Source organism: Clupea harengus, chromosome 1 (genome assembly GCF_900700415.2).
Source record: "Clupea harengus chromosome 1, Ch_v2.0.2, whole genome shotgun sequence".
Lineage (NCBI taxonomy): Eukaryota > Metazoa > Chordata > Actinopteri > Clupeiformes > Clupeidae > Clupea > Clupea harengus.
Genome location: NC_045152.1, coordinates 11,231,769 through 11,256,656, shown reverse-complemented (window position 1 = coordinate 11,256,656; position 24,888 = coordinate 11,231,769). Strand labels below are relative to the sequence as shown.

The 24,888-nt window shown below is 41.5% G+C and overlaps 1 protein-coding gene and 1 long non-coding RNA gene across 2 annotated transcripts; both read right to left on the bottom strand.

The window, feature by feature from the left end:
* Positions 1–1,566: 1,566 nt before the first annotated feature.
* On the bottom strand, positions 1,567–21,980 carry LOC105890750 (integrin alpha-M-like). The gene is made up of 19 exons (XM_042707890.1): positions 21,927–21,980; positions 21,677–21,819; positions 21,265–21,415; positions 20,854–21,004; positions 17,866–17,990; positions 13,825–13,971; positions 13,419–13,655; positions 13,025–13,158; positions 9,851–9,996; positions 8,432–8,580; positions 7,987–8,118; positions 7,433–7,506; positions 6,327–6,468; positions 5,449–5,547; positions 3,022–3,108; positions 2,448–2,558; positions 2,105–2,218; positions 1,802–1,912; positions 1,567–1,662 (listed from the first exon to the last, which is right to left on the bottom strand). The coding sequence occupies exons 1-19, from the start codon at positions 21,978–21,980 to the stop codon at positions 1,567–1,569; spliced, it is 2,403 nt and encodes an 800-aa protein (XP_042563824.1).
* Positions 21,981–22,578: 598 nt separating this feature from the next.
* Positions 22,579–23,252, bottom strand: LOC122132858. The gene is made up of 3 exons (XR_006152360.1): positions 23,171–23,252; positions 22,746–22,816; positions 22,579–22,624 (listed from the first exon to the last, which is right to left on the bottom strand). It is a non-coding gene; the product is annotated as an uncharacterized LOC122132858 (long non-coding RNA).
* Positions 23,253–24,888: the final 1,636 nt, after the last annotated feature.

The window sequence follows — 24,888 nt, the reverse complement described above, 5'->3', positions numbered from 1 at the left end:
TCACTGTCGGATACGGCTTCGCCAGTCACATATACACACTCGGTGATGACTTGGGGTGGTGTCTCCATGGTTACAAGGCTATCTTTATGTACCCTGAAGTACATCTTGATGGGGGTGGAATCAGGGCTTGTAGAGTCTGTGGTATCGTCGTCTGTTTCGTCTTCGGAAGTCACATATATGCACTCTTTGCTGTTTTCGGGTATTAGCCAAGGTGTCTGCGTGGAACTCGTCTTGGTGGTGGTTGTGGGTCCCCCCACGATGATGGATTCCCTGGGATCACTGTCTGCTTCGGTATTGATATCCATAGTTGACGCTGTGTGTTCATCTGTAAGAGGTTCGCCTCCCTTTTCAAGGTTTTTGAAAAGAGAGAAAAAAAAAGGGGATGTGTCGTTGTTTCCATACATGTATTGACCAAGCCTATTAGTTTAAAATAGTCTTACTTTAATCGCATTGCAGCGGTCTTCAAGCTGGCCCATCTTGAATAATATATCAATCTTCCTGACAACGTGCTCACCATCCTGTCTTGATACACCCAGGTCTTTCCAGAAGTTGTTCTTGGACATCATCCATTCTTCGGTATTGTATGAGATGTGTTGCATGGCATCTGTATACCGTATACCGGGGGTATCCAATGTGTATAGTTTCACACTTCGTTCTTCTTCTTCTTTGTCGAAAATGTAGCCACCTATACGACCATCAGCCAAAGGCCATTCATATCTTAGAGGCGGATTTATAGTGCTAAGACAACCTACCGCACCATCTCTTTTTGCTCTTTTGGGTGCGTATGTCATTTCAGGGTCTACGGTAGCAACCCTAACTGGTGTGGTAGTGGTATTATCCTTAGTTGTTGAAGCCATTCTAATGTTTTCAGCTGTGTTTCAAGTCTTAGTTTGTAGCTCTACACATAGGCTATCTACCCTCTTTATACTTGTGCAAGAAAGAGAAAGAGAAAGCCTATTGGTTGGTTTGACAGGCCATGTGCAACCTTGGACCAACTGAACCTATACACAAATATACACATCAGACCATCCTCTGTCAAACTTTAACTGCAGCTCTGAACCTCCTCACCCTAACAACTTGGTTGTTAGATAAAAACCTAACCGTCAATCACACACACTAACCAGAGACATCAATCAAACAAACTTTTGATGAGCTATCAATCATGTATAATTAATTAATCACATTTTGACAGATAGTGCATTATAAGAACTACTAATGCATTATACACACCTGTTAAATGCATTCAGTTTCTCTCACAGAAATAACAATGCTGAATAAAATCTAAATAAAATCGTTATTAATAATGACGCTAGTAATAATGAAGCAAGCTCTCATTGCTGACTGTATTTTCCAGAGCATATTAACACAAAAGACCTACATCCATAAGTAGGGGGAACTATGGGCTATATGTAGATATACATCTGGCTGTGCAAGAATAAGCTATTTCACACTACTGCCTGCAAAAACTGGTACACAGACACCTAGTTAATCTTGCTCACACACATCCACTGGTCAGCTCTCTCTCTCTCTCTTTCTCAAACACACACACACACACACACACAGCTGTTATTCTGCTACTGCTTCTAGTGGTTCCTCTTCTCCTTCTGCTTCAGCTCCTGCCTCCTCTAGTTTATGTTGGTACTGACTCTTGAAGAAGCCCGACTGAAATTGAAAGACAAATATGAAGGAAAGAAAGGACAGACAGACAACGGGTAGATAGATATACAGCATGAAAGAAAGACAGAGTGAAGATTGATGTAAAATCGAACAATTGCATAATTTGATATTGTTCATTGGTTACCTTGGCAAGGCCAGCTGTCATGAGAGCCAATAGGATCAGACCACCCACTACTCCACCAATGATCTCCTTAGTTAGATTTGGCTTCTCATAGACCTCCACAAGAGTCTCAATCTACAGGGAACACACACAACAATGCAATGTACTAATGGCAACCTAAAACAAATTCCCTAAGTCGGTTCCCCTTTTGTGTGTATACATAATCATATCTCTTAAATATTGTTCAGCACCACCATTTTAAACTCTAAACTTTAAACTTGTTGATTTCTGCAACTGCAACTTTTTGATTATGTTCTCTCCTGTTACCCTGGCGACAGGTGCGAGGCGTGAGGAGTCTGAGGAGTAGAAGATGTATTTGTTGTTGTCGTACTCCAGCGTGGCAGAGCTGACCAAATGGAACAAAGCAGAACGCAGTCCCGTCTGAGAGAAACGACAAGAAAGAACGAGAGGATAATGATGAGGAGAGGAAAGATATCATAATAACAATGAGAGGAAGGAGATAATAATAATACATAATGCATATAATAATAATAATAATAATAATTATAACCAATGCAATGCTGTATAGAGGGTTTGTATGTTTTCCACACATTATTGAACAAAGATCAGCCTTAATCATTTTAACCCTTTAAAGTAACAGAGTCAGCACCTGTTCAATCCATCCTGAGCTCACGTTCCCTGAGATTTTGTAAACTCTGCGGGCGTCTCTAGTCATGTATGACGTACACCTGAACTCCAGAAACACAGCAATGGAGCAGTTCTGATGAAGATGACAGATGAAAAGAAAACAGCAATGTAACAAAAAACACATCCAATGTCAACAAAATGTAACTGTAAAAAAATAAGCATTATGTTATAAATGTAAAACGTTCTGATTCAGAAACAGAGACAAGAAAAGGGGGGCAGAGAGGGGGACAGTGAAGTAGTGAGCATGTTCTAGGGTTCCGTTTCAGGTAGGCATGTTCTAGGGTTCCGCTTCAGGTGAGCATGTTCTAGGGTATGCTTCAGGTGAACAAGTACTGGGTACGCTTCAAGAAAAGCACTCATGGGCTCCCAAAAAATGGATGTGTGGACTTTTGAAAGCATCATAACTAATTCCCTTATCACACTAAACACTACAAGTACCACTTGAAGAAAGTACTTGGAGTCGTTTCTAGGTAAAACTTTAAGTAAAATGCTGGACCTTGAAGTCCTTTGAAATGTTATAAAGTTCTGCTAATCACCACATCAGGCTCCTTGTTGTCCTTGAAGGTGTGCTGCAGGTCTGTGATGATTGGGCTCTTCTCACCCCCTCTAGTGCATCCCTGGATCTAACAGAGAATGAAAATACACAGTCTATTAAAATTACTATTCAAAACATAAATAGATTATTCCTGGATCAAATGGGATCAAAATAGACATCCCTGTACTCCCCGGGAATTCAATTAAATACACAGAAACATCGCAAGATATATATTCAATATATATTCAATTTTTGTGAACATCATCCGCAGCTACTTATCACAGTGGCCAGTATGTTTTGTCCCATTATATGATATTATAGTTATAGGAGATATACACATACATATATAATTGTATAAATAATATAGTAAATGTATATATATTACATAAAAATAATAATAGTGTGAATATTAATGAGTACACACATATAGGCTGTCCACATTTGTCCAGATGTCTCTGCCTTTCAGTTTTACTGGAACATGTATGATGGTCGTCAGATTGAGTCCTCTAAGGCCATTTGTCACCTGCGATAGAAAGAGAGACAGAGAGGCAGAGGAAATGAAACAGAGAGATTAACTAAATAGTGTGGATGAGAGCTGGATCAATCTCTGTGGATATGATTGTACATGTTGTTTTTATTTGTTTTTACACAAGAAAAGATGTTAATGCCCAGGCTGATACCCACCAATCTAGCCTATGGCTTATAACCCAACAGGGTGCACTGCAGACATCATTCCCATGCTGATAGCCATACTTAACAACAACAACAGAAACACCTTCATGAGCATGTCACTGGGGTTATCAAGTGGACACCTTCCTTCGTCAGTGTTTCACTGAATTAGACCCATGACACCCCCTGAAGGCTCAACAGTAGTGTGTTTCACTGAATTAGACCCATAACACCCCCTGAATGCTCAACACTGGTGTTTGGCATCCCAGACCTGGCCCCCCTCCATGCTCACAATGGGTTAGGACACGCACTTGTCAATACCAGAGAAAAGGTATGTGATCGAAATAAAGATGATAAATATATCATGCCATACTTTATATATCCAATGTTAAAGTAACTCTACCACTACGTATATACAGGTTACAAAGTAACAAAGATTAATAACACTTCAAACAACAATTTCAAAGTGTAGTGTTATGCAAGTACAAGCATCATTGGTTTACTCTACCTCTAAATTCTGCATCACTGGCCTTTGTAGGTCGTTATTACCGGCGGTAAAATTAATGTAGTTTGTTGTGTCATCAAATCTGATTGAACAAGAAATGAAACAGATTTAAAAACAAAACTGCAGCCTGAGAGAAATAAGGTTTAAGAGTGTTTCAAAGAACGCTGACCTTTTCAGTATGACATAGATGCTGTATTTGACCCCAATGGCCAGAGCCTTGGACAGTTCGCTATCAGGAGCGTGTTTATCGTTGTCACTGAAAACAGATCATAGTTTGACTCAATGCTTTAATTACAGCATGGGGTCTTAGCCCTAACATCTCAATACATGGGTAGTGAAAAACAGATGTACTAAAATATATGGTCAACCTATACTACATGAAAACATACATGAAATGAGTTTGAATAGGTAATATAGTCATTGACAAGGTTAGAAATAATGATTTTCAATTTATATAATAATTGTGTCCTTCAAACTTTGCTTTTGTCAAAGAATCCTCCATTTGCTTTTCTTTCGAAAACAAGGAAATTCCTAAGTGACCCCAAACCGTTGAACGCTTTGACCCCAAACCTTTGAGCGCTTTGACCCCAAACCTTTGAACGCTTTGACCCCAAACCTTTGAGCTGTAGTCACATTGTGCCCGTTATTGTGGGTGTAGAGCTGGAGTCTTAAGCATTTACCTTGAAGCCTGGGCCTGTATGGTGACTCTCTCATCAAATTGACTGTTGCCATCAATTCCATACTGAACAACAAAGATAGCCTGAAAAATATAATGAAATAATTATCATTATAATTAAAATCAAATGTAAAAAGAATATCTGGACTAGGCTTTTGCATTAACACTTTCCTTTAGTTTATTTTGTATTTATCAAAGGACAGTGTGTGTGTGTGTGTGTGTGTGTGTGTGTGTGTGATTGTGTGTGTGTGTGTGTGTGTGTGTGTGTGTGTGTGTGTTTGTGTTTGCGGGTCTGCATCTGTGTATGCACTCCTTTATGGTTTGTGAATTCACCATAAAAAGCAATACAAATAGATTCATATAGTAAAACATGGAGGGCAGTCTTTAGTCTTTCTATTGTGATGAAAACGTTTGGTTCAGTTGAAAACACAATTCAGATGTAAACAGCGCCCCCCACTGGTGTTGACCAGTTATCACCTCTGATACAGGAAAAAGCTCTGTGGCATGGGTATTTTAGCACATTTTGGGAGCTTACCGTGAATGAATTAATAATAGAGCATGTACTTAGTTTTTCTGACCTTATCACCAGTTCTAAGGATGGGTCTGTTGATGCTGCAGTCAGTCTTTCCCTGGGTGGATCCATCTGGACTGTCTAGAGAACTGCACTCCACTCTGCCCTGTCACAGCAAACACAGACACGAGCTCAGTAGTGAACATACTTTTCCATAGAATACCAGTTGAAAGGAATTATTTCTATATCCCAAATGTATCAGAGACTCATTCAGATTGTGATGAAAAACCAAGTTCAGGTTTATTCTTTCAATGGCGCGCACCAGAGGAGGACAGAGAGATAGATTTCACTGAGTGTGTTCCACCTAAATCTCTTTCACTGCCTATCTTTTGGGAAAGCACAGAATATAAGCTGTGTGCATGCCAGGGGGGGTGGATCCCTAAATGCTAATTATTATATGTCTCTAGTCAGGGGGGGAAGCTGTGAGGGCTTTCTCACACCTCATGTAGGCCAGGAACAGAATACACATGAGAAGTTTTTACAACTCACGAAATCCAAAGAACACTAAAATGACCACTAGGTCAGATATATTGAATTATTGACTATGGAATATATTTATTAAACTAACTATCAAATGTCGGTCCCTTCACAGTATAATCATATCTAAGGATAATGGACGACAAGGGGTTTGACTAGCAGACAATTCTTGGTGAAGGTCCTGTAGGAGAGGCCGTGAGAGTAGGACAGAGACACACACACATACAGTCACACACTCACACACACACACACACACACACACACACACACACACACAAACACACACACACCTAGGTCTTGGTAAAGGTCCTGTAGGAGAGGCTGTGAGGGTAGGACAGAGACACACACATATGTAGTCACACAATCACACAGACATACATACACACACACATACACACACACACACACCTGGGTCTTGGTGAAGGTCCTGTAGCAGAGGCCGTGAGGGTAGGACAGAGACACACGGGTGTTGTAGGAGTTTTCTCCTCTATTCTCCACCATCACCGTCACACTCATCTCCTGTGCAATGCCCACCTCTATGGTGGAGGACCTGTTGGAATCAGGCAACAGTGCTCTCAAGAACCCTTCTACGAGGAGTCTTTACCAAAAAGAGGAACTCCTTGCTTATAAAATGGTTCTTCTCAGCAATCACCTGCTGGTCAAATGTGTGAGGTGCAAGGCTATGACATCCTCAATATGAATTACTGTCAATTCAGGTTTGAATTGTGTTTTCACCCCCCAGTGAGAGTGTCGTCTTGATATTCGCTTTGGTTTCATGATCATGCTGCATTTTGAGCCACAGATTAGGTGACATCCAGAAAAAAAATACCTCCACTTGACATCCCATAATGTAAGAGTATCATTGATCGTCCTGATTGTGGTGTTTGCAGTGTGTCAGTAAACCAGCTGCAGACATACACAGCTGCAACACCTACAGTGTCCCTGTTCTCTCTACTTCACTCTGCTTAGGGCTGCAAGTGGTGGTACGGTGGTTGGTTAGCGTCACCGCTTTCTAAATGTGGTCGCTCATTCGCTAAAAGCATCTGTTACAGAACCAGATCTTTTCCTGTTCCTTTAGTTTCTCTTCATGTTCCCACTAAGCTTTTCTACAACCAATACTTTCAACGCTGGCACTCTCCCTTTTTATCCACTATCAATCTGATGTATCCTTGAGTGTATGTATACATATATACAGCATGTATGCAAATATTAGTTGTACTGATGCATGTATGAATTGAATTTATCTGCTTGCTTCTTATTCTCGCCTTAGTGGTTGCTCCAGAGAGGTTCTGGCTCTGGGGTCTGTGAAGCGCCTACACACTATTTAAATTGCTACTGGCGCTAATAAATACTACTGAACTGAACACTCCACAAATGTATCATGTAACTTTCAGTAGCACCATCTGGTGGAGGTACACATCCAATTTATGAGATGCAACAATGATTGATGATCCATATAAGGTTTATAAGGTTTACATTTATTGGAGAGCCTTCTTTGATCTTTGCAGACTTACCCAGAAAAGTTAATGTCAACTCGTACATTGTCTTCATAGACTTTGTCTTCTCCACCATCGATCTCAAAATGTAACTGCGGCACATAAATCAGTTGGACTCAGACAACAAACTGACATATAAGGCTATTAGTTATGACAACAAACAGGCCTTTAAAAAGTAAAATCCCTATTTGTACAGCACTTACCTCTTGGTGATACACACATGCGAAAACATTTACATTTAGTCATTTAGCAGACGCTTTTATCCAAAGCGACATACAAGGGAGAGAACAATCAAGCTACAAGCAATAGAGACTTAGTGTAACAATAAATACTATTTTACATAAGAAATAGAAAAAAACTGCAGGAATGTAACTGTTGTAAGTACAGGTTAAGTACTAGTAGAAGTGCAAGTTAGGAAGGGAGGTGCTCTCTGAAGAGTTGGGTCTTCAAGAGCTTCTTAAAAAACATCGAAACATTATAAAATCTTAGTCCAGAGTGCCATGTTAGTAGGTTTAGCTTCAAAAACAACAAAGAGTAATGATGTCTATTAATGAAAAAACAGTTGTTATCACCTTGTGGTCTGTGACTTTACTGGAGCCGCTGGCCAGCTGTGGTACCAGGCCGTCTGCAGTCTGTATAGGAACCCCCTCAAAGGAGACGATCACCTGGACGTCCACAGGACTCAGAGCGTCCTCAGGTGAGCACTGGAGGAGACAGGGAACCGGGGGTGGAGGTGGGATGGAGGGAAACATGGTGGGTGAGATTCGATGAAAATTAGAGGATGCAAAATGATATTTATGACATTAACACATGTAGCGTTAGCTCTGTATACGACATTAAACGTGATTGTCTTGACCCACCTCAAAAATTCATCCAAATCATATGCATTTACATCAATGTGTTAAGTGTGTTTGAGGGCCTTTGTCCTGAGAATGGATAACTTGGTAGTTTGCCTTTCACTGTTATAGTCCAAAGCGGACCCAAAGTAGTTGCCCTTTCTAAGGACTATAGACTAACCTGCACAAAGAAAGGATGCTGGAAACAGTCTTTTTGTAGTTTCACTAAGGACTGGAAGTTTTTCTCTTTTTCATTGGCCGTGAAGTAGGCGCGAGTCCATTGCAGGACGTAATCCAACTTCAGAGTGTAGCTGAGTTTTGCTTGCAGGTCTGAAAAAAGAACAAGCTCTCAGTCAGTGCCATCTTTTACACCTCTTAGTCAGCCAGCACACATTTGCTGGAGTGTCAAGGTCAGCGATGGCTTCTTTTGATGAGGATTTGGTAACTTCAATCTCACAAATCTCACAATATCACGTGAGGATGCTAGTCAGTAAACTCCGGTGTAAGAACTGAAAGTGGGTATAAGATTGTGCATTCATTGCAGGATAAAGTCAACTCTAGAGAAACTCTAGAGCCATTAAGTGTGTCCAAACGATACATCTGAACGGTCTGAACTTGGTGCGTCTGAACAGTCTGAACTTGGCGTGTCTGAATAGTGTTAAATTCAATTCCATTTCCTCTATGTTTCTTGGAATCACGTATGGATCATGTACATATGCTATATCACACATATGTACATATGTTATATGCTCTGATACGTGTATGAATCCATCCGTTGGCCCCTGATTCTCTCTTCTCCTTCTCTCCTCCCTTCCCTTCTGCCCCCAATTCCCCCTTTCCTTTTCTATCTCTATCTCTCTACCTGTCCCCTCTCAAGCAGATGGGTTCCCCTTTTTGAGAAAGGGAATTATATTTGCCCCAGTCACCTTAGTGCTCTAGGGCAGGGGTTTTCAACCGGCAGTCCGTGGCCCCCTGGTGGTCCGCAATAGAATTGCAGGGGGTCCGTGACATGAGCCTATGTTGATCAGTTCACCATTGACTTTTTTATTTTTATAAATATACCTGGGCCCGTAGACATATTTATGTCAATCTAAATAGTCTGAAAAGCCAAGTAGCATTGCCAAAAATACTGATGTAGACCCATATTCAGCTCCGAAATTACACTGACAAGTGCTATGCGTGGCGGTTAGTGATCTACCCTGATAATTTCACAAATTGACAAGTGTTACTATAACAAGTGTTATAGGCAAAATATGTGTGCGGGGGAAGGGGGCGTGGCAGTGGCGGTTACAAACATGAAAAGAAGGGTACGGGACTGTAAAATGCTTTGAGAATCACTGGCATATCAGTGGCCCGCGGATTACTTACTAGTCAGAATGGTGGTCCATGGGACAAAACCAGTTGAAAACCCCTGCTCTAGGGGGTTCAGGCTCTGGGCTCTATAAAGTGCCTAGAGACAATTTCAATCGATACTGGCGCTATATAACTACTAATTGAATTGAACGTGTTTTTTTTCTGACATGCACAAAATGAGTAGGGAATAATGAACACAGTGCATGTTTTGAAGATGATGCTTTGATGGAGCATGTGATGACTGTACCTTTGAAGTTGTCATTAGTGGCCTTGGTCATGCTGAAACACACTGATGCTGTGATCTGTTGGGAACCCGTGCAGCTAGAGATAGAGGTGGGGATTTTGGGTGGGGTAAAGGTCACACTGGTCACCATGGATACGATGGGCCTGGACCTGACCATCAGAACACAATACAACAATCGTCTCAGAAACACAGAAACACACACATAGTAGTGTATGCATGCCCCTGTGTGTATGTATGTTGTGTATGCATGCCCCTGTGTGTGTGTATGTAGTGTTTGCATGCTCCTGTGTGTGTGTGTATGTAGAGTATGCATGCTCCTGTGAGTGTGTATGTAGTGCATGTGTGTATGTAGTGTATGCATGCCCCCGTGTGTGTGTATCAATGCTTCCCTACAACACACTCTGTCAGGTTGCAAGACCGCGCTATCCCAGGACAGGTATGGATGGCGGCACGATCAGGTGCTGAGGAAACTGGCAGAGGTAGTGGAGAGGAAAAGGCAAGAGGCAAGCGCTGGGAGGCAGCCGGGGAGCCAGCAGTGGACCCATTTCCTTAGGGAAGGGGGAAAAGGGGGACACTGTCAGAAGGAGACCAGCATCCACCCTTTTGTTGCCAGGAGTGGAATGGAGAATGGAGGTGGACTTGGGCAGGCAGCTCCACTTCCCAGGGGAGATCTGCAGCACCACACTGAGGCCAGATGTGGTGCTGTGGGCCAGGACGGAGAGATCTGCGCTGCTTGTGGAGCTGACGGTGCCATGGGAGGAGGGGATGGAGGGAGCCCACGAAAGGAAGAGGGCAAAGTACTCTGACCTGGTTGCGGAGTGCAGGGAGAGCGGTTGGAGTACACAACTCTTTCCAGTGGAGGTTGGCACGAGGGGGTTTGTGGGAAGCTCAATGACTCGCCTACTTAAAGAGCTAGGGCTGAGGGGCAAGGAGCTACACAAAGCCACCAGAGAGCTGTCTGAGGAAGCAGAGAAGGCAAGTTTTTGGCTTTGGTTAAGGAGGCGGGACAAGGCATGGGGAGCGAGCAACTCCTGAGAAAGGCTAGCTGCGGGGGGTGACTGGGAGACGTCCCTGTTCACTGCCCCGCCACCAGATGTTCCGGGATAAGGGGCGAAACATCTGTGAAAGGTGGTCCCCGGCTGATGACACAGCTAGCCCAAAGGGCACCGGTGGAGTTGCGGCAGGCCTAGAGCCTAGCAGGTTTTACCACCTACCTGTTCACACTAATTGTATGTAGTGTTTGCATGCCCCTGTATGTGTGTGTAGAGTGTGCAAGCGCCTGTATGTGTGTGTGTAGAGCAGAGGTCTTCAACCGGGGGTCCGCGGAGGTACTGCAGGGGGTCCGCCAAATTATTTCATCTGAAGCATTTTTTCCCTCTTCCAAAAATTAAAAACGTCCAAAAGACTACATAAACAGAACATAAAAATTGCTTTCTATTCCTTCAAAATAATACATAGGCTACCCATGAGTCTTCACGCGATCATTTGATCATAATGGCAACATATGCACTTTTGGCTAAATTTAGCTATCTGGTGCCAAAAGACGTTACCTGCCATAACCATACAAATTGAAATAATTGATCGTTTTGTAATTTCTCGGAACAAAAGCTTCTCGTCAGACACCACTGATGGCGGTTCAGATGATCTACCTTCAGAGGATGCCAACACCCAAAAGCGCAAACGGGAGAAGACACGTAAATATTCAGAGAATTATCTGAAGTTTGCCTTCACCTACAAAGAGACCGATGGTGAAGAATTAGCAGTGTGCGTGGTTTGCTCTTCCGTGCTATCAAACGAAACTATGAATCCATCAAAGCTTCAACGACACTCAAAGACAACCCATGCTCACTTGAAAGAAAAAAACCATTTAATATTTCCCGTTTAAAATCTTTTGAGGGCCAGCAGACCTTGATGAGACAATCAGCCAAAATGTGCGAGCTAGCTTTAAAAGCCTCTTATCAAGTTGCATTACGTGTCTCTCAGACCAAACAGCCATACATAATTGCGGAAAGTTTAATATTGCCAACAACTAGTGATATGTGCAAAACAATGTTTGGGAAGGATGAGTACGTAAAAAAAACTGAAAAGCATCCCAATGCCCGCCCTATTGATGAATTGGCAGCTGATGTGAGCGCACTACTAGTCGCAAAACTCCCGAAGGCAGATTATTTTGCACTACCCACCGATGTGTCAAACAACGCTCAGCTTTTAGCTTTTTTGTGATTTGTCGACCAAAATGAGATTCAGTAGGAATTTATATTCTGTAAGCAGCTGCCTGGAGGTAAAAAAAAGTTCAGAGATTTTCAAAGTGATCAACATTTTTTTCCGTGAACATGATATACCCTGGCCAAAATGTGTCGCGATGTGCACAGGCAAGAGCCATGTATGACGCACTGCATGCTTCATAGGGAGAATGTTGTTGCCAAAGACATGAATGATGAATTCTCAAACGTCAGATCTCTCACTAGGTAGGAGATATTTCATCCATACTTAAGCTTCTCAAGCTACTCAATTCTTTGTCCCTCCCTAATTTAATACAGAGTGATGGCTAACTTTAAGGGAGAAAAAATGTCAATAATAAACAGAATAAATTAAAACGAGTTGTGTGTCACAGATGATTTGTAATTCTGTTTGAACATGTGTAGGGGAGTATGTGTGTGTGACTGACTGACACTTAGTTCCAAATAAATTATATGAATATCAGGCCCAAATTTGGGGCGGCGGGGGTGGGGGTCCCTGCTCAGTGTCTCTCTCAGCCAAGGGGTCCTTGGGCTGAAAAAGGTTGAAGACCCCAGGTGTAGAGTATGCATGCCCCTGTGTGTATGTAGTGTATGCATGCCCCTGTCTGTGTGTGTATGCATGCTCCTGTGTGTGTGTATGTGTAAAGCACTTTGAGCTGCATTCTTTTACATGAAAGGTGCTATATAAATAAAGTTTTATTATTATTATTATTATTATTATTATTATTATGTAGAGTATGCATGCCCCTGTATGTGTGTGTAGTTTATGCCTGCCCCTGTGTGTGTGTGTGTAGTGTATTCATGCCCCTCTCTGTGTGTCTATGTAGTGTATGCATGCCCCTGTGTGAGTTGTTGTATGCATGCAGTGGGTAGTTAATATGAGAACTAGGATGTAATATGATATCATATAATATGATAATATTGGAGCATGATTAACCTGAGCAGCAGAACCGCTCCTTTGGACCCGACTGTAATGTCAGGCAGCCCGTCTCCACTCTGATCCAAAGCAGACTGGGCCACAGTCAGGCCAAAGAACCGCAGTCCGGACCACACCGATGAACCTGCAATCCTCTGTCATGGACAACGCAACAGAAAGAGAGTTCAACAGAAGTACTGATAATCGCATAGCTGTTTTCTTCATGTCTATTTGTGTCCACTGTGGTTTCCTGTTAACAGTGTGACTAAAGACACACTGTATGACAAAACAAAGACACATTCCGCACAGGCCCATGCTGCAGTATACAAGTATAATGGCCCAACAACTACCATGACTACCAGTTAATCATTCATGTCCTTCTGTCTGGCTCACCATATCTCTCTCCCTCTCTTACCTGTGAGTAGTTGGGGTTCACTCCTCGTGTCCTCCCGTTGAAGATGTACACGCTGCCCTGTCCGTCATCCTCCAGAGGAGCTCCCACTGCCACATCCCTGATCCCATCCCCGTTCAGGTCTGCCAGGCTGGCCAGAGACGAGCCGAACCTCCCCCTCTGACCCTCCATCCCCAGCAGGCACACACCAGTGTCAGACACCTCCATGTGAAAATACTGCATGGAAAAGATGAAAGTAGCCTATGTGTGTATTGGCCTCCTTATGGTGTGAGATTTGAGGCAGCGTTATGGGCACGTACCGTTACCTTTGGTCTTGGCATACGTATGAAATAAGTCCATGATTAGACATGCCCAACAGGCCACTTGTGAATCATGTGAATTGTGAATCATCATCATATTTTTCTAATACCTCCTTGGTGAATTTATAGACAAACACTCTCCCCTCTCTCCTTCCTTCTGTATGCATGGGGGCAGATGCCAGAATCAGATCAGTGTTGGAGTCTCCATCCAAATCCACCACACACACCTCTGCTCCAAAGTAAGCACCGATCTGAGACTGAGAGAGACAGAGAGAGAGAGAGATAGATGATGTTGTTGATGGTGATTATGAAGAAGCTGGTGATGTTTAAAGGGTTGCTAGGTAATATCGGCACCTTTGCTAATTCGTTTTTTGTATATTTGTGTTCGGGTACAGTAGCTGCTCCCAAAGACAATCACAGTCTAAACTGGTGCCGAGCTTGAATGAGCACCACGCTTTTTGGCTTTGTATTATATATGAGTTGTTATCACTGTGAGGCAAAACATTTCTCATTAACGATCTTATAGGTGAACGTAAATTAGACTGTATGTTTTTAACAGAAACCTGGCTAAACATAAATGGGTCTGCAGCTCTTATTGAAGCGTCCCCTCCCAATTATAGCTTTTTTCAGTCCAATAGAACTGGTAAAAAAGGGGGCGGGACAGCCACCATAACCACGGATGCCATGTGCTGCAGGAGCATCTCCTTCGATGATTTTGCCTCGTTTGAATATCATACCATAGTTCTAAAGTGCCAGCCTCCTGTTTTGACAGTAACTGTGTATAGGCCACCCAAGCAATGTCCCACTTTTCTAACAGACTTTTCAGAACTACTCTCCATTATCCACACAAACTACGATAAGATTATTATCACTGGTGATTTTAACATACATGTGGATAATGGGAACGAATTCAAAGGCCCGGGATTTTATGAATCTCTTGAATTCCATGGACTTTACACAACACATTACTGAACCCACTCACAACCGTGACCACGCCCTTGATCTAGTTATTACAAAGGGTCTTACAACTGTTATATCGTCTATCTGTGACCTTGCTCTTTCCGACCACATTTGTATTTTCTTTACAGCACTGGTACCTAAAGTTAAAAATAGTGCTGAATGTTTTATTAAGAAACGCTATCTGAGAATTTCAAAGTAATGATGAACATAACTAGTACAAAAACCCCATATTTACATTTACATTTAGTCATTTAGCAGACGCTTTTGTCCAAAGCGACGTACAAGGGAGAGAACAGTCAAGCTAAGAGCAATACAAAAGCATGGTGTAACAATAAATACTACTTTACATGAGAATTAGAAAAACAACAACCTAGAAAAGAGGAAAAAGAAGTGCAGGAATGTAACTGCTGAAGTGCAAGTTAAGCGCTAGTCAGGTGCCAGTTAGGAGGGGAGGTGCTCTCTGAAGAGTTGGGTCTTCAAAAGCTTCTTGAAGGTAGAGAGGGACGCCCCTGCTCTGGTAGTACTAGGCAGTTCGTTCCACCAACGTGGAACTACAAATGAAAATAGTCTGGATTGCCGTGCTTGCACGGACGGCAGTGCCAAACGACGCTCACTAGACGAGCGCAGCGTCCTGGGTGTAACATTTGCCCTTACAAGAGCATTTAGGTAGGTGGGAGCAGAACCAGTAAGCACTCTGTAGGCAAGCATAAGTGACTTGAACTTAATGCGAGCAGCTACTGGCAGCCAGTGGAGCTCGATGAGTAGCGGGGTGACGTGTGCCCTTTTCGGTTGGTTGAACACCAGACGCGCCGCCGCGTTCTGGATCATCTGTAGTGGTTTCACCACGCAAGCCGGCATGTGTTAATGATCTAGTAACTACTCTCAATACAAAATTAAGGACAGCACTTGACTCTGTAGCACCATTGAAACAAAAAAAGGTTGTAGCCAAACAAAAAGCTCCATGGAGAAATTAGGAAATTATTAAACTTAAGAGATCCTGCAGAAGGTCTGAGCGTACATGGAGAAAGACCAAGCTACAGGTCCACCTTGATATTTTTAAGGATCATCTTTCAGTCTTTAATAAAGCAATAAGAAATGCTAGGAAGGATAATTTCTCTAATTTGATATCTATAAATTCTAACAAAATTTTCAACAATAGACAGCCTTATAAATTCTGCACCCAAAGTAGATGATAGTCTCTTTTCCACCTCCAAATGTCAGGTATTTGCAACACGCTTCAGAGATAAGATAACGAACATTAGGATGAATATTGCAAATTCCAAATGTCTTGTTTTCTGATCCCCTTCCACCATACTGTAACAGTATGAGCTTTTTTGCACTGGCTGATATAGAAATGCTGAGCAAAGTAGGGTCACAACGAAACCGTCTACATGCCCTCTTGATCCCATTCCCACCACATTTTTTAAGACCATCTTTAACTCTGTGTCTAAGGACATTCTAGCCATTATTAACTGTTCCCTGCTTACAGGTATTTTCCCATCAGAACTTAAAACTGCCCTGGTGAGACCCCTCCTGAAGAAAAGCAATTTAGACTCTTCAGTTCTAAACAATTTTAGACCCATCTCCAACCTTCCCTTTCTAAGCAAAATCCTGGAAAAAATTGTCTTTAAACAGTTCAATAATGTCCTACATGCTAACTGTGCATTTGACACTTTCCAATCTGGTTTTCATTCCAATCATAGCACAGAAACGGCATTAGTCAAGGTTGTAAATTATCTCAGGATTAATGCTGACTCCAAAAAACTATCTGTCTTGGCCCTTCTGGATCTGAGCGCAGCCTTTGATACTGTTGATCATGATATCCTTATTGATAGACTTGAAAATTGTGTTGGCCTCGCTGGTCCACCTATCTAACTGGCCAGGAATACTTTGTCGCCCTCGGAGACCACAGCTCAAAAAACATTTGTATGACCTGTGGGGTCCCTCAAGGATCCATTTTAGGGCCCTTACTTTTTAGTCTATACATGTTACCCCTTGGTAGTGTAATGAGGAGGCACAACATCGACTATCATAGCTATGCAGATGACAACCAGCTCTATATTTCTGTAACACCCAACAACTACAGCTCTATTGATTGGTAAATTGCATTTCTGATATAAATGTATGGATGTCACAAAACTTTCTCCAGCTCAACCAAGATAAAACAGAGGTATTAGTCATTGGTGAAAAAACGAAAGAGAGAAACTATCTGCACATTTAAAAACACTAGCACTTAACACCAAGCACCAAGCCAGAAACCTAGGTGTCATATTTGACTCAGATCTCAATTTTGAAACCCATATCAAAAATATAATTAAAACAACTTTTTATCCCTTAAGAAACATTGCTAAGCGTTTCTCGCTCAGGCTGACACTGAAAGACTGATGCACGCGTTTATCACGAGCAGGCTAGACTACTGTAACTCGCTTTTGTCTGGTCTACCAAAAAAAGCCATTAGTCAACTACAAACAATACAGAATGCAGCAGCGCAAGTCCTCACTAAAACAAGACGGAGAGCGCACATCGCACCAGTATTAAAATCACTGCACTGGTTACCTGTTAGCTTTAGAATAGATTTCAAGATTCTCTTACTAGTCTATAAATCACTCCATAGTCATGCACCTGAATATATAACAGACATGCTCTCAAGGTACACACCCAGTAGATCCCTGAGGTCCTCCGGTACTGAACTCCTAACAGTTCCAAAAGCCAGGACAAAGAGACATGGGAAAGCAGCTTTTAGTTTCTATGCCCCCAGCCTTTGGAACACTCTGCCAGAATACCAAAGAATGGCTGAAAAGGTTGAAACCTTTAAACATGCACTTAAGACATACCTCTTTGATCTCGCTTATCACTCTGTAAAATGTATTTATTTAACATTTATGTAACATTTATTTATTTACTTATCTGTGTCTTTTTACAAGTGCTTGTAACCCCCTCCCCAATCAGCTGTCTCTTAGTTTGACGATAACCGTGCTGAGCAGTCCTTTACGGTGCCAGTGTGGTTAGTACGTAATTTCCTGTTTATTTATCTCTGGAAAATCTGTGTGTTTTTTTTTTACGAGTGTTTGTAACCCCCCCCCCCCCCCCGCCCCCTTTTCTTTCCTACTGTGAGGCACATTGTGTTACCTCCGTGTATGAAATGCTCGTACAAATAAAGTTTGATTTGATTTGATTTGTGACCTCAGTACCTGTTTGAGCATCTGTGGGTCATCTTCAGGAAAGAAGACCACGAGCAATCCCTTGTGTTTATACCTGGGGGCTCCCATTATGATGTAGTTCTGTCCGTCTCTGCTTGCTACAGCCATCGAATAGCCTGGAGAGGGGTTAGTAAATATGACAATAGAAACATAACTGACTGCTAAGTTTCACTTTTACACGACACTATGTAAATTAGACACACAAAGCTCAAGGTGGCAGAGTATAAAACATTTCAGTGCCAGGGTGAGCAGTCTCTCACCCAGATAGCTGTCAGGAGTGACCTCATGAACCCTCCTAAAACTGGGCGTCCTGCTGGACAGAGGGATGTCCTGGTAACCCCCCCTCCACCCATTTGCCCCAATCACACTCACTAGAAACCTCTCCTGCAAGATAAAATGCATAGAGGCTCACTTTTACACACCACAGGAAGTTCCAGCCTTACATATACATTAAATGTTTCATTAGTTAATTATAATGTCTTAAAGGGACATTTTTAGATTTTCTTTAACCTGGACCATATTTCCTGTTTAGGTCCACATTTTCCCCATTAACATGATCCCCAATAGCTATATACAAATATAGTATATTAATGCAGTGTTATGTTGTTATATATAATAATAATAATAATAATAATAATGGATTTTATTTGTATAGCACACTTTAAAATACAAAGAAATATCAAGGTGCTTAACATAGTATAGACAGTCACAACAACAATAATACAAAGTAATAGAAGTGCTAATGAAGTGCAGAAAATAAGATAATATAATATACCAAAACAAGATAATAAATTAATTTAAAATAATGAATAAGATTATAATGAGATCGAATAATATGTATTAAAAACAGAGTAATTTTGGACAGAGCAATTAAAACAATGCATTCTAAAAACAACACAGAAAATAAACTAAAACAAAGACCAGGACTTTAGGTGAAGGCAGAGATAAATAAATGGGTTTTGAGGTGTGATTTAAAAGCAGTGAGGGAATCTAAGGCCCTAATGTTCTCCGGGAGCTTGTTCCAGAGTCGTGGCCCCAGTGAGGAGAAGGCACGATCTCCCATTTTAGTCAATTTTGTCCGGGGAACTGCAAGGAGGTTTGAGTTTCCGGACCTAAGTGTCCTTGATGTGAAATGAGGGGTGAGGAGGTCCTGGAGGTAGGTTGGGCCGGTAGTGTTTATGGCCTTGTGAACTAGGAGAAGGACTTTGAAAATGATTCTTTGGTTGATTGGAAGCCAGTGGAGGGAGTAGAGGACTGGGGTGATGTGTTCTGATTTCCTTGTCCGAGTGAGAACCCGGGCAGCACTGTTCTGAACATACTGCAGCCTCTGAATGGTTTTCGCTGGTAGACCTGCCAGCAGAGAGTTGCAGTAGTCAAGGCGGGAGCTGATGAATGCATGCACCAGCTTTTCTGCAGCATGTTTCGGTAGAGAGGGTCTCAGCCTTGAGATGTTTCTCAGGTGGTAAAATGAAGTTTGGCAGATGGATTTAATGTGTTCATCAAAGGACAATAATGAGTCCAGCTTGACACCCAGGTTTGTGACGAGTGAGGAGAGAGGGGTGGGGTGACCATTTATGGTGATGTGGGTGATGCTGGCCTTTTTAGTTTGATAAGAGGTGCCAATAAGAATGGCCTCTGACTTGCTGCCATTGAGCTGAAGGGAGTTGTTGCTCATCCAGCGCTGGATGTCATCCAGGCATTTAGTAGTCCGGGAAAGAGCCAGGTGTTTGTCAGGTGCAGTTCGGAGGTAAATTTGGGTATCGTCAGCATAAGAGTGGAATTCCATGTTATGGCTCCGTAGTATATTTCCCAGGGGCAGCATGTAAATTAAAAAGAGCAGAGGCCCCAGGACTGACCCCTGGGGGACACCAGAGGTAACACATCTAACGCTGGAGGTGAGATTGCCGAGGACAACATATTCCTGGCGTCCTGTGAGGTAAGAATGAAAGAAGTCGAGGGCAGTGCCTGTAATTCCCACCTCCTGGAGGCGCCGATACAGGATGTTATGGTCCACCGTGTCGAAAGCAGCACTTAAATCCAGCAATATCAGTAAACTGGGGGAGCCAGAGTCTATGTATATGATGAGTATATGATGCATAGCATTACATTAGTGTTGTCAGCAATATTATAGAAGTCCTTTAAAATTTGAAGTTGTCTATAAAGAATACTAGCTATATTATGACTGGTAAACGGATGCCTCAGACATCATACACCGATGGCAGAGGCTACTCTCTAAGTTGCACATCGGGAGCGGTTGGGGGTTCAGTGTCTTGCTCAAGGACCCTTCAACCCGGTGAGGAGGAGACAGTATCGAACTAGCAAGCTACCGTTTGCTTAACGACTCCTCTACCTCCTGAACCACTATCACCCATAATCACAATATGATACATTTTAAAACTCACTTAAGTAACAACACAATAATTAAAAAAATGTAACATACATCTGGGCTGGACACAAGAGCTGCACTAAATCCATTCTGGGCAAATTCCATATTGGTGGAGTCACCGGTGGTTTGGGTTCCTGGGGTACAAGGAGAGGGGTACAGGAAACAATAACGTCAACATGCTCCTGCATATGACTTGGCCACCATGATTACGCTGCAGTGTCTTACTGACACAATAGAAGAGTTTGTGTGAGAGCGTGATTCAAGCAATTATATGCAGGCTTATGCTCTTTGTATTTTTCAGAGGCATTGGGGAGATTTTGTTCAAAAATAGCAAGCTAACGACCATGTGAGGGAGAGAAAAAAAAACAGTTGTGTACACTATATATCACCGAAATACATCAGTTCACAAGTTCAGTAGTTTTCATCACTGCCAACTGTGCTGTGTTAGTTTTTTAAGGCAAGTCTGTCAGCTGTTAACTAGTTAGGTCCTTGGTTTTATAGCAAAAGTCCATAATGCCTCATTAGGTAAAGGTGTTTCTTCCTCTGGTTTTAAGAACACTTGCAAGTGCTGACAAATCTGAATGTGACCATACCTTTAATGGCAATGCTGCTCTTTTCCAGGGCATTGCTAATTTTGTCCAGTGCCTCAAAGCTGTCCACTTTAAACACGTGGTCTGATTCTGGTGAGGATGCTATGCTCCTGAGCTCATTTCTTGCATTCCGGTTGTTAAAAGCATCGCCAACCTGTCACATGAGGAAGAGAATTAGCATCTCACATTAGGGGAGAATTAGCTCCTTACACCAGAGCAAGTCCTATGTTTGTTTTTGAAAATGTATCTAAAAATGTTCCTGTTGCTCAACTGGAAGAGCAAGGTGCTGGCAACACTAATATCATATAACAACATACTGACAAAATGCATATCTGGACAGGACTTTAAATGTCATTGGAGAAAGGCATCTGCTAAATGAATAAATGTTAAAAGTGATCATATAACACCTCATACCCCAAGAGCGTATCTAATAATGTTATTTCTGTCAGCCAGTGCTGTAACAGAGGGATATTTTTCGGAATCTTGGGACTCCCCATCTGTGATGACAATGAGAATCCTGTTGGCTTGAGGTCGCGCTCCAGCAGAGGAACCAAACACATTGTTCCTGTGCAAATTAGCATAAACAGTCTCATGATATATACTTTAGATTATCATATATTATTATAAGCTCTTCATGAACAACAGACAAAGTTATTCAGTGCTTACTACTGAGTCACAAAGTCCTACTTTCTTTTTAACAGTTCCAATGAGAGAGGATTAATATGGAAGAGAAAGTAATACAATTTTGAGAAGAAAGTCTCGTCCAGGAGCTAGTCCAAGGGGCAAATTAGAATGGTTGAAGGTTTCAGGTTCATTTAAGACTTACACAACTTTCAGGATACCACTTGCAGTATTCGCGATTTCACCCATTTGCTGGATATTGTCCACCTGATTTTCCCATCTCGTTCTCTGAAACTGGTTAAAGTTTGTGTGGATGGTGCAGGAGGTGGAGTACTGTGCAAAGGCAAACTGCAGGGGAGAAAAACAGCTCAGCAGGTAAGTGTAAAGTCAACTGGAAATCTACATGCACTGGTATACATAAGGTTATGTAAGGTCAGGAAGGATGTCAGGCTTACTTTGGTGTTCTGCTTCAGAAGTTTTCTGATCAGATTCTTCACAAACGTTTTCATGGTAATGAACTGGTAAGATTCCACACTTCCAGATCCATCCAGTAAGAAGGCAATATCTGTAGGCTTTAGGCACTCTGAAGAGGGAACATTTAATTTGGCACTTTATGCATTATGCTTTGTGTGTCTTTAGAGTACTGCCATTTTACATATTTTATTCAGAGTTATGTTTTTGTTGAGTCAGCTACTAATGTTCAAATTAATTCATACTTTCACTGTAACCCTTTCAAACATTTCTGTAGGTCATTTAAACATTTCTTTACTTCAATTTAAGTTTCCTAATAGGTCTGGTCATAGTAAACTGAACATATCAATGCAATTAAACTGATCTAAGTGTGCTAAATTATGTTACAAACTAAATATGATCAAATAAGAAGGACCTGGACCTGTGTGAAAAATGTTGAACTGTAGAAGAAGAAGTTTTGTGTAGAGAGAAGAGAAGGGAGCAGACATTTTGGAAGAGCTATGATACTTCTGTCCTGATATTAGCATTTTGTATGAAGGAGAATTGTTTGTGTAGTCTTACCTTCAAGAGAAGATGGCAGCGGTCCATCTTGTTGCAATGGACCGCTGGAACTAATGCTGAAACACATCCCGGCATAGAGATTGATGCTGTCACACTCTTTAGGGATAGTCGGACCACAAACCTAACGGACAACAAAAGTAAGAAAGAGTAAGAAAAAAGAAAGCTTAGCACAGGAGAGAAAGAGTGTTGGCAAGAAGAAAGACTGACAGAGAGAGGGGATGGGAGGGGAGGGGGTGACCTACCACTGTCTTTGGGGACGTCTCAGTCTTGCTCATCGACAGGCCAAGGGACATATTCACTCCATATGAGGGAACTGTTGCAGATCACACACAAGGTTCATACAAGGTGTATAAGCAACAAGGCTATAGAGCAAAGCAATCAAAGGGAACTTGCACAAATCTATGACGTGAGAAACTCTAGGCTTAGCTACATTTTGGTAAAGCTAACTAATTATATTTTATTGAATATATAATGAATTTTGGAAAATTCTGTAGAAAATAAGGAAGTGATATCATTCATTAGATGAGCTGAGAAAAACAATTAAGGTCTATTTTCAATACTTTTTGTGTTCAGTATATTTAATTTCATTAAATTCTTCAGTATACATCCTATATAGTGTCTGAGATCATTTGATACATACACATGTATATGAGCATATATCTCATACCGTCTATAGGTAGCGGTGAACAGGAGCTGGATGAGACCTGGCATTGATAAACCTGTCCTCTCCTATCCACACTATACTGCTCAAGAGGGGCGCTTACCAGCAGACTATAGAGAAGGATAAAGAGGGAGTATTATAGATCGTATATATATGATGTTAGCAACGTCATTGATTATGCTGGCAGCTTATAGAGGAGGATAAAATGGAAGTATTATAGAGCGTATAAATAATGTTAGCGACGTCATTGATTATGCTGTATGAGCATCTTCTGGGTATTCCTTTCATTCGTACCGTGATGCACTATCCTGGATCACTCTGTAGCCAAAGCCCTCGGCTGGTTGGGTGATGTGTCTCCAAGAAGTAGACTCAATGTTGAAACATGCCACCATTTGAAATGCTGAAGAGAAATAGTACAACAATAAACAAAAATGGTATAATCAGGATAGACAAGCATTTACCGATCCAAACATATTCAAACTTGGTGAAAGGTGGCATGGGTATCTGGCAGAGCTGTCTGGATGCAAAACAGTTTTCATGTAAGCGTTGAAATAATTCATGATAGTCAGTAGTCAATGAGAGACAAACTGTGAAATAACTATTCATATGTCTTTATGTAGCTCCATCATTTCCTTTCTGTTATTCAAAGCCTTTTGAAAGTAAATCAAGAAGTTAGCGTTTAGAAGAAGTTGTGCTCTTAGTTGAAGAAACACGTCTTCAGGGAACCTCACAAAGAGCCAGCCTTGATAAAGATGGGAAAAAGCAAAGCCACACCAATATTCTTTCTGTCACAAATATGGTTCAGTCTCTCAACTGTAAATTCAGTATTCAATTCAATTTGATAAGACAAAGTAAAAAAAATTAAGATGTCCAAGACACACATCTATCTCTCAGTTCTGTCGGATGTATGACTCAGAGTTGCAAATTGAGTACATTTGAACCATCTTCAGTCAGATTTTTTGTTGTTATTGTTACATGTTATTCTCCATAGCTAAACATATTATGAAGGCAATAGTATATTCAAGACAAGAGACAGGCGCCCTGCTTTACAAACACACAAATGGTTGTAGCTATGGTACATTTTCAACATACCACTGCCTCTCATGGACTACTGCTTAATTAATCACAAGTATGTTGTATGTATGATATATTATAATTAATAGAATTATATTATATAGTTACATGAGAATTACAGAACAGTATGTATTACTTACATAAGTTAATTGAAATAAGGACACCAAAAGGGATCTATTTTTTTTCAATACAAAGAAATGAGATGATGGTAATAGTCACAACTTACCTGAAAAGAAGCACAAGGTGAAAAATGAGGCAAGCATCCTTTGTCTTCAAGTTGAAGCGAATTGTGAGCCAAGGTATGGGGTTCGGTTGGGTGATTTACATAGCAGAGAGAAAGGGGAAATAGAAAGAGACAAATAGAGAGTTAGAAAGAGAGACAGAGAGAGAGGGAGAGAAAGATAAAGAGAGACAGAGCGAGAGAGAGAAAGAGAGAGCAAGATCTTGTAACACTTCACAAGTGACAAATCTACAACAAATGCTTAAAACATCAGCAGTTTCAGTAGTTTCAGTGGCGTAACTAAGACATGCATTGTAAACACCATCAACAGTATTGACACATTGACCAATTTATTTTGTCCATATATTCAGGGTTGGGAGGATTACTTTAAAAATGTATTCAGTAACCTAATCCAAGTATCACAATATTA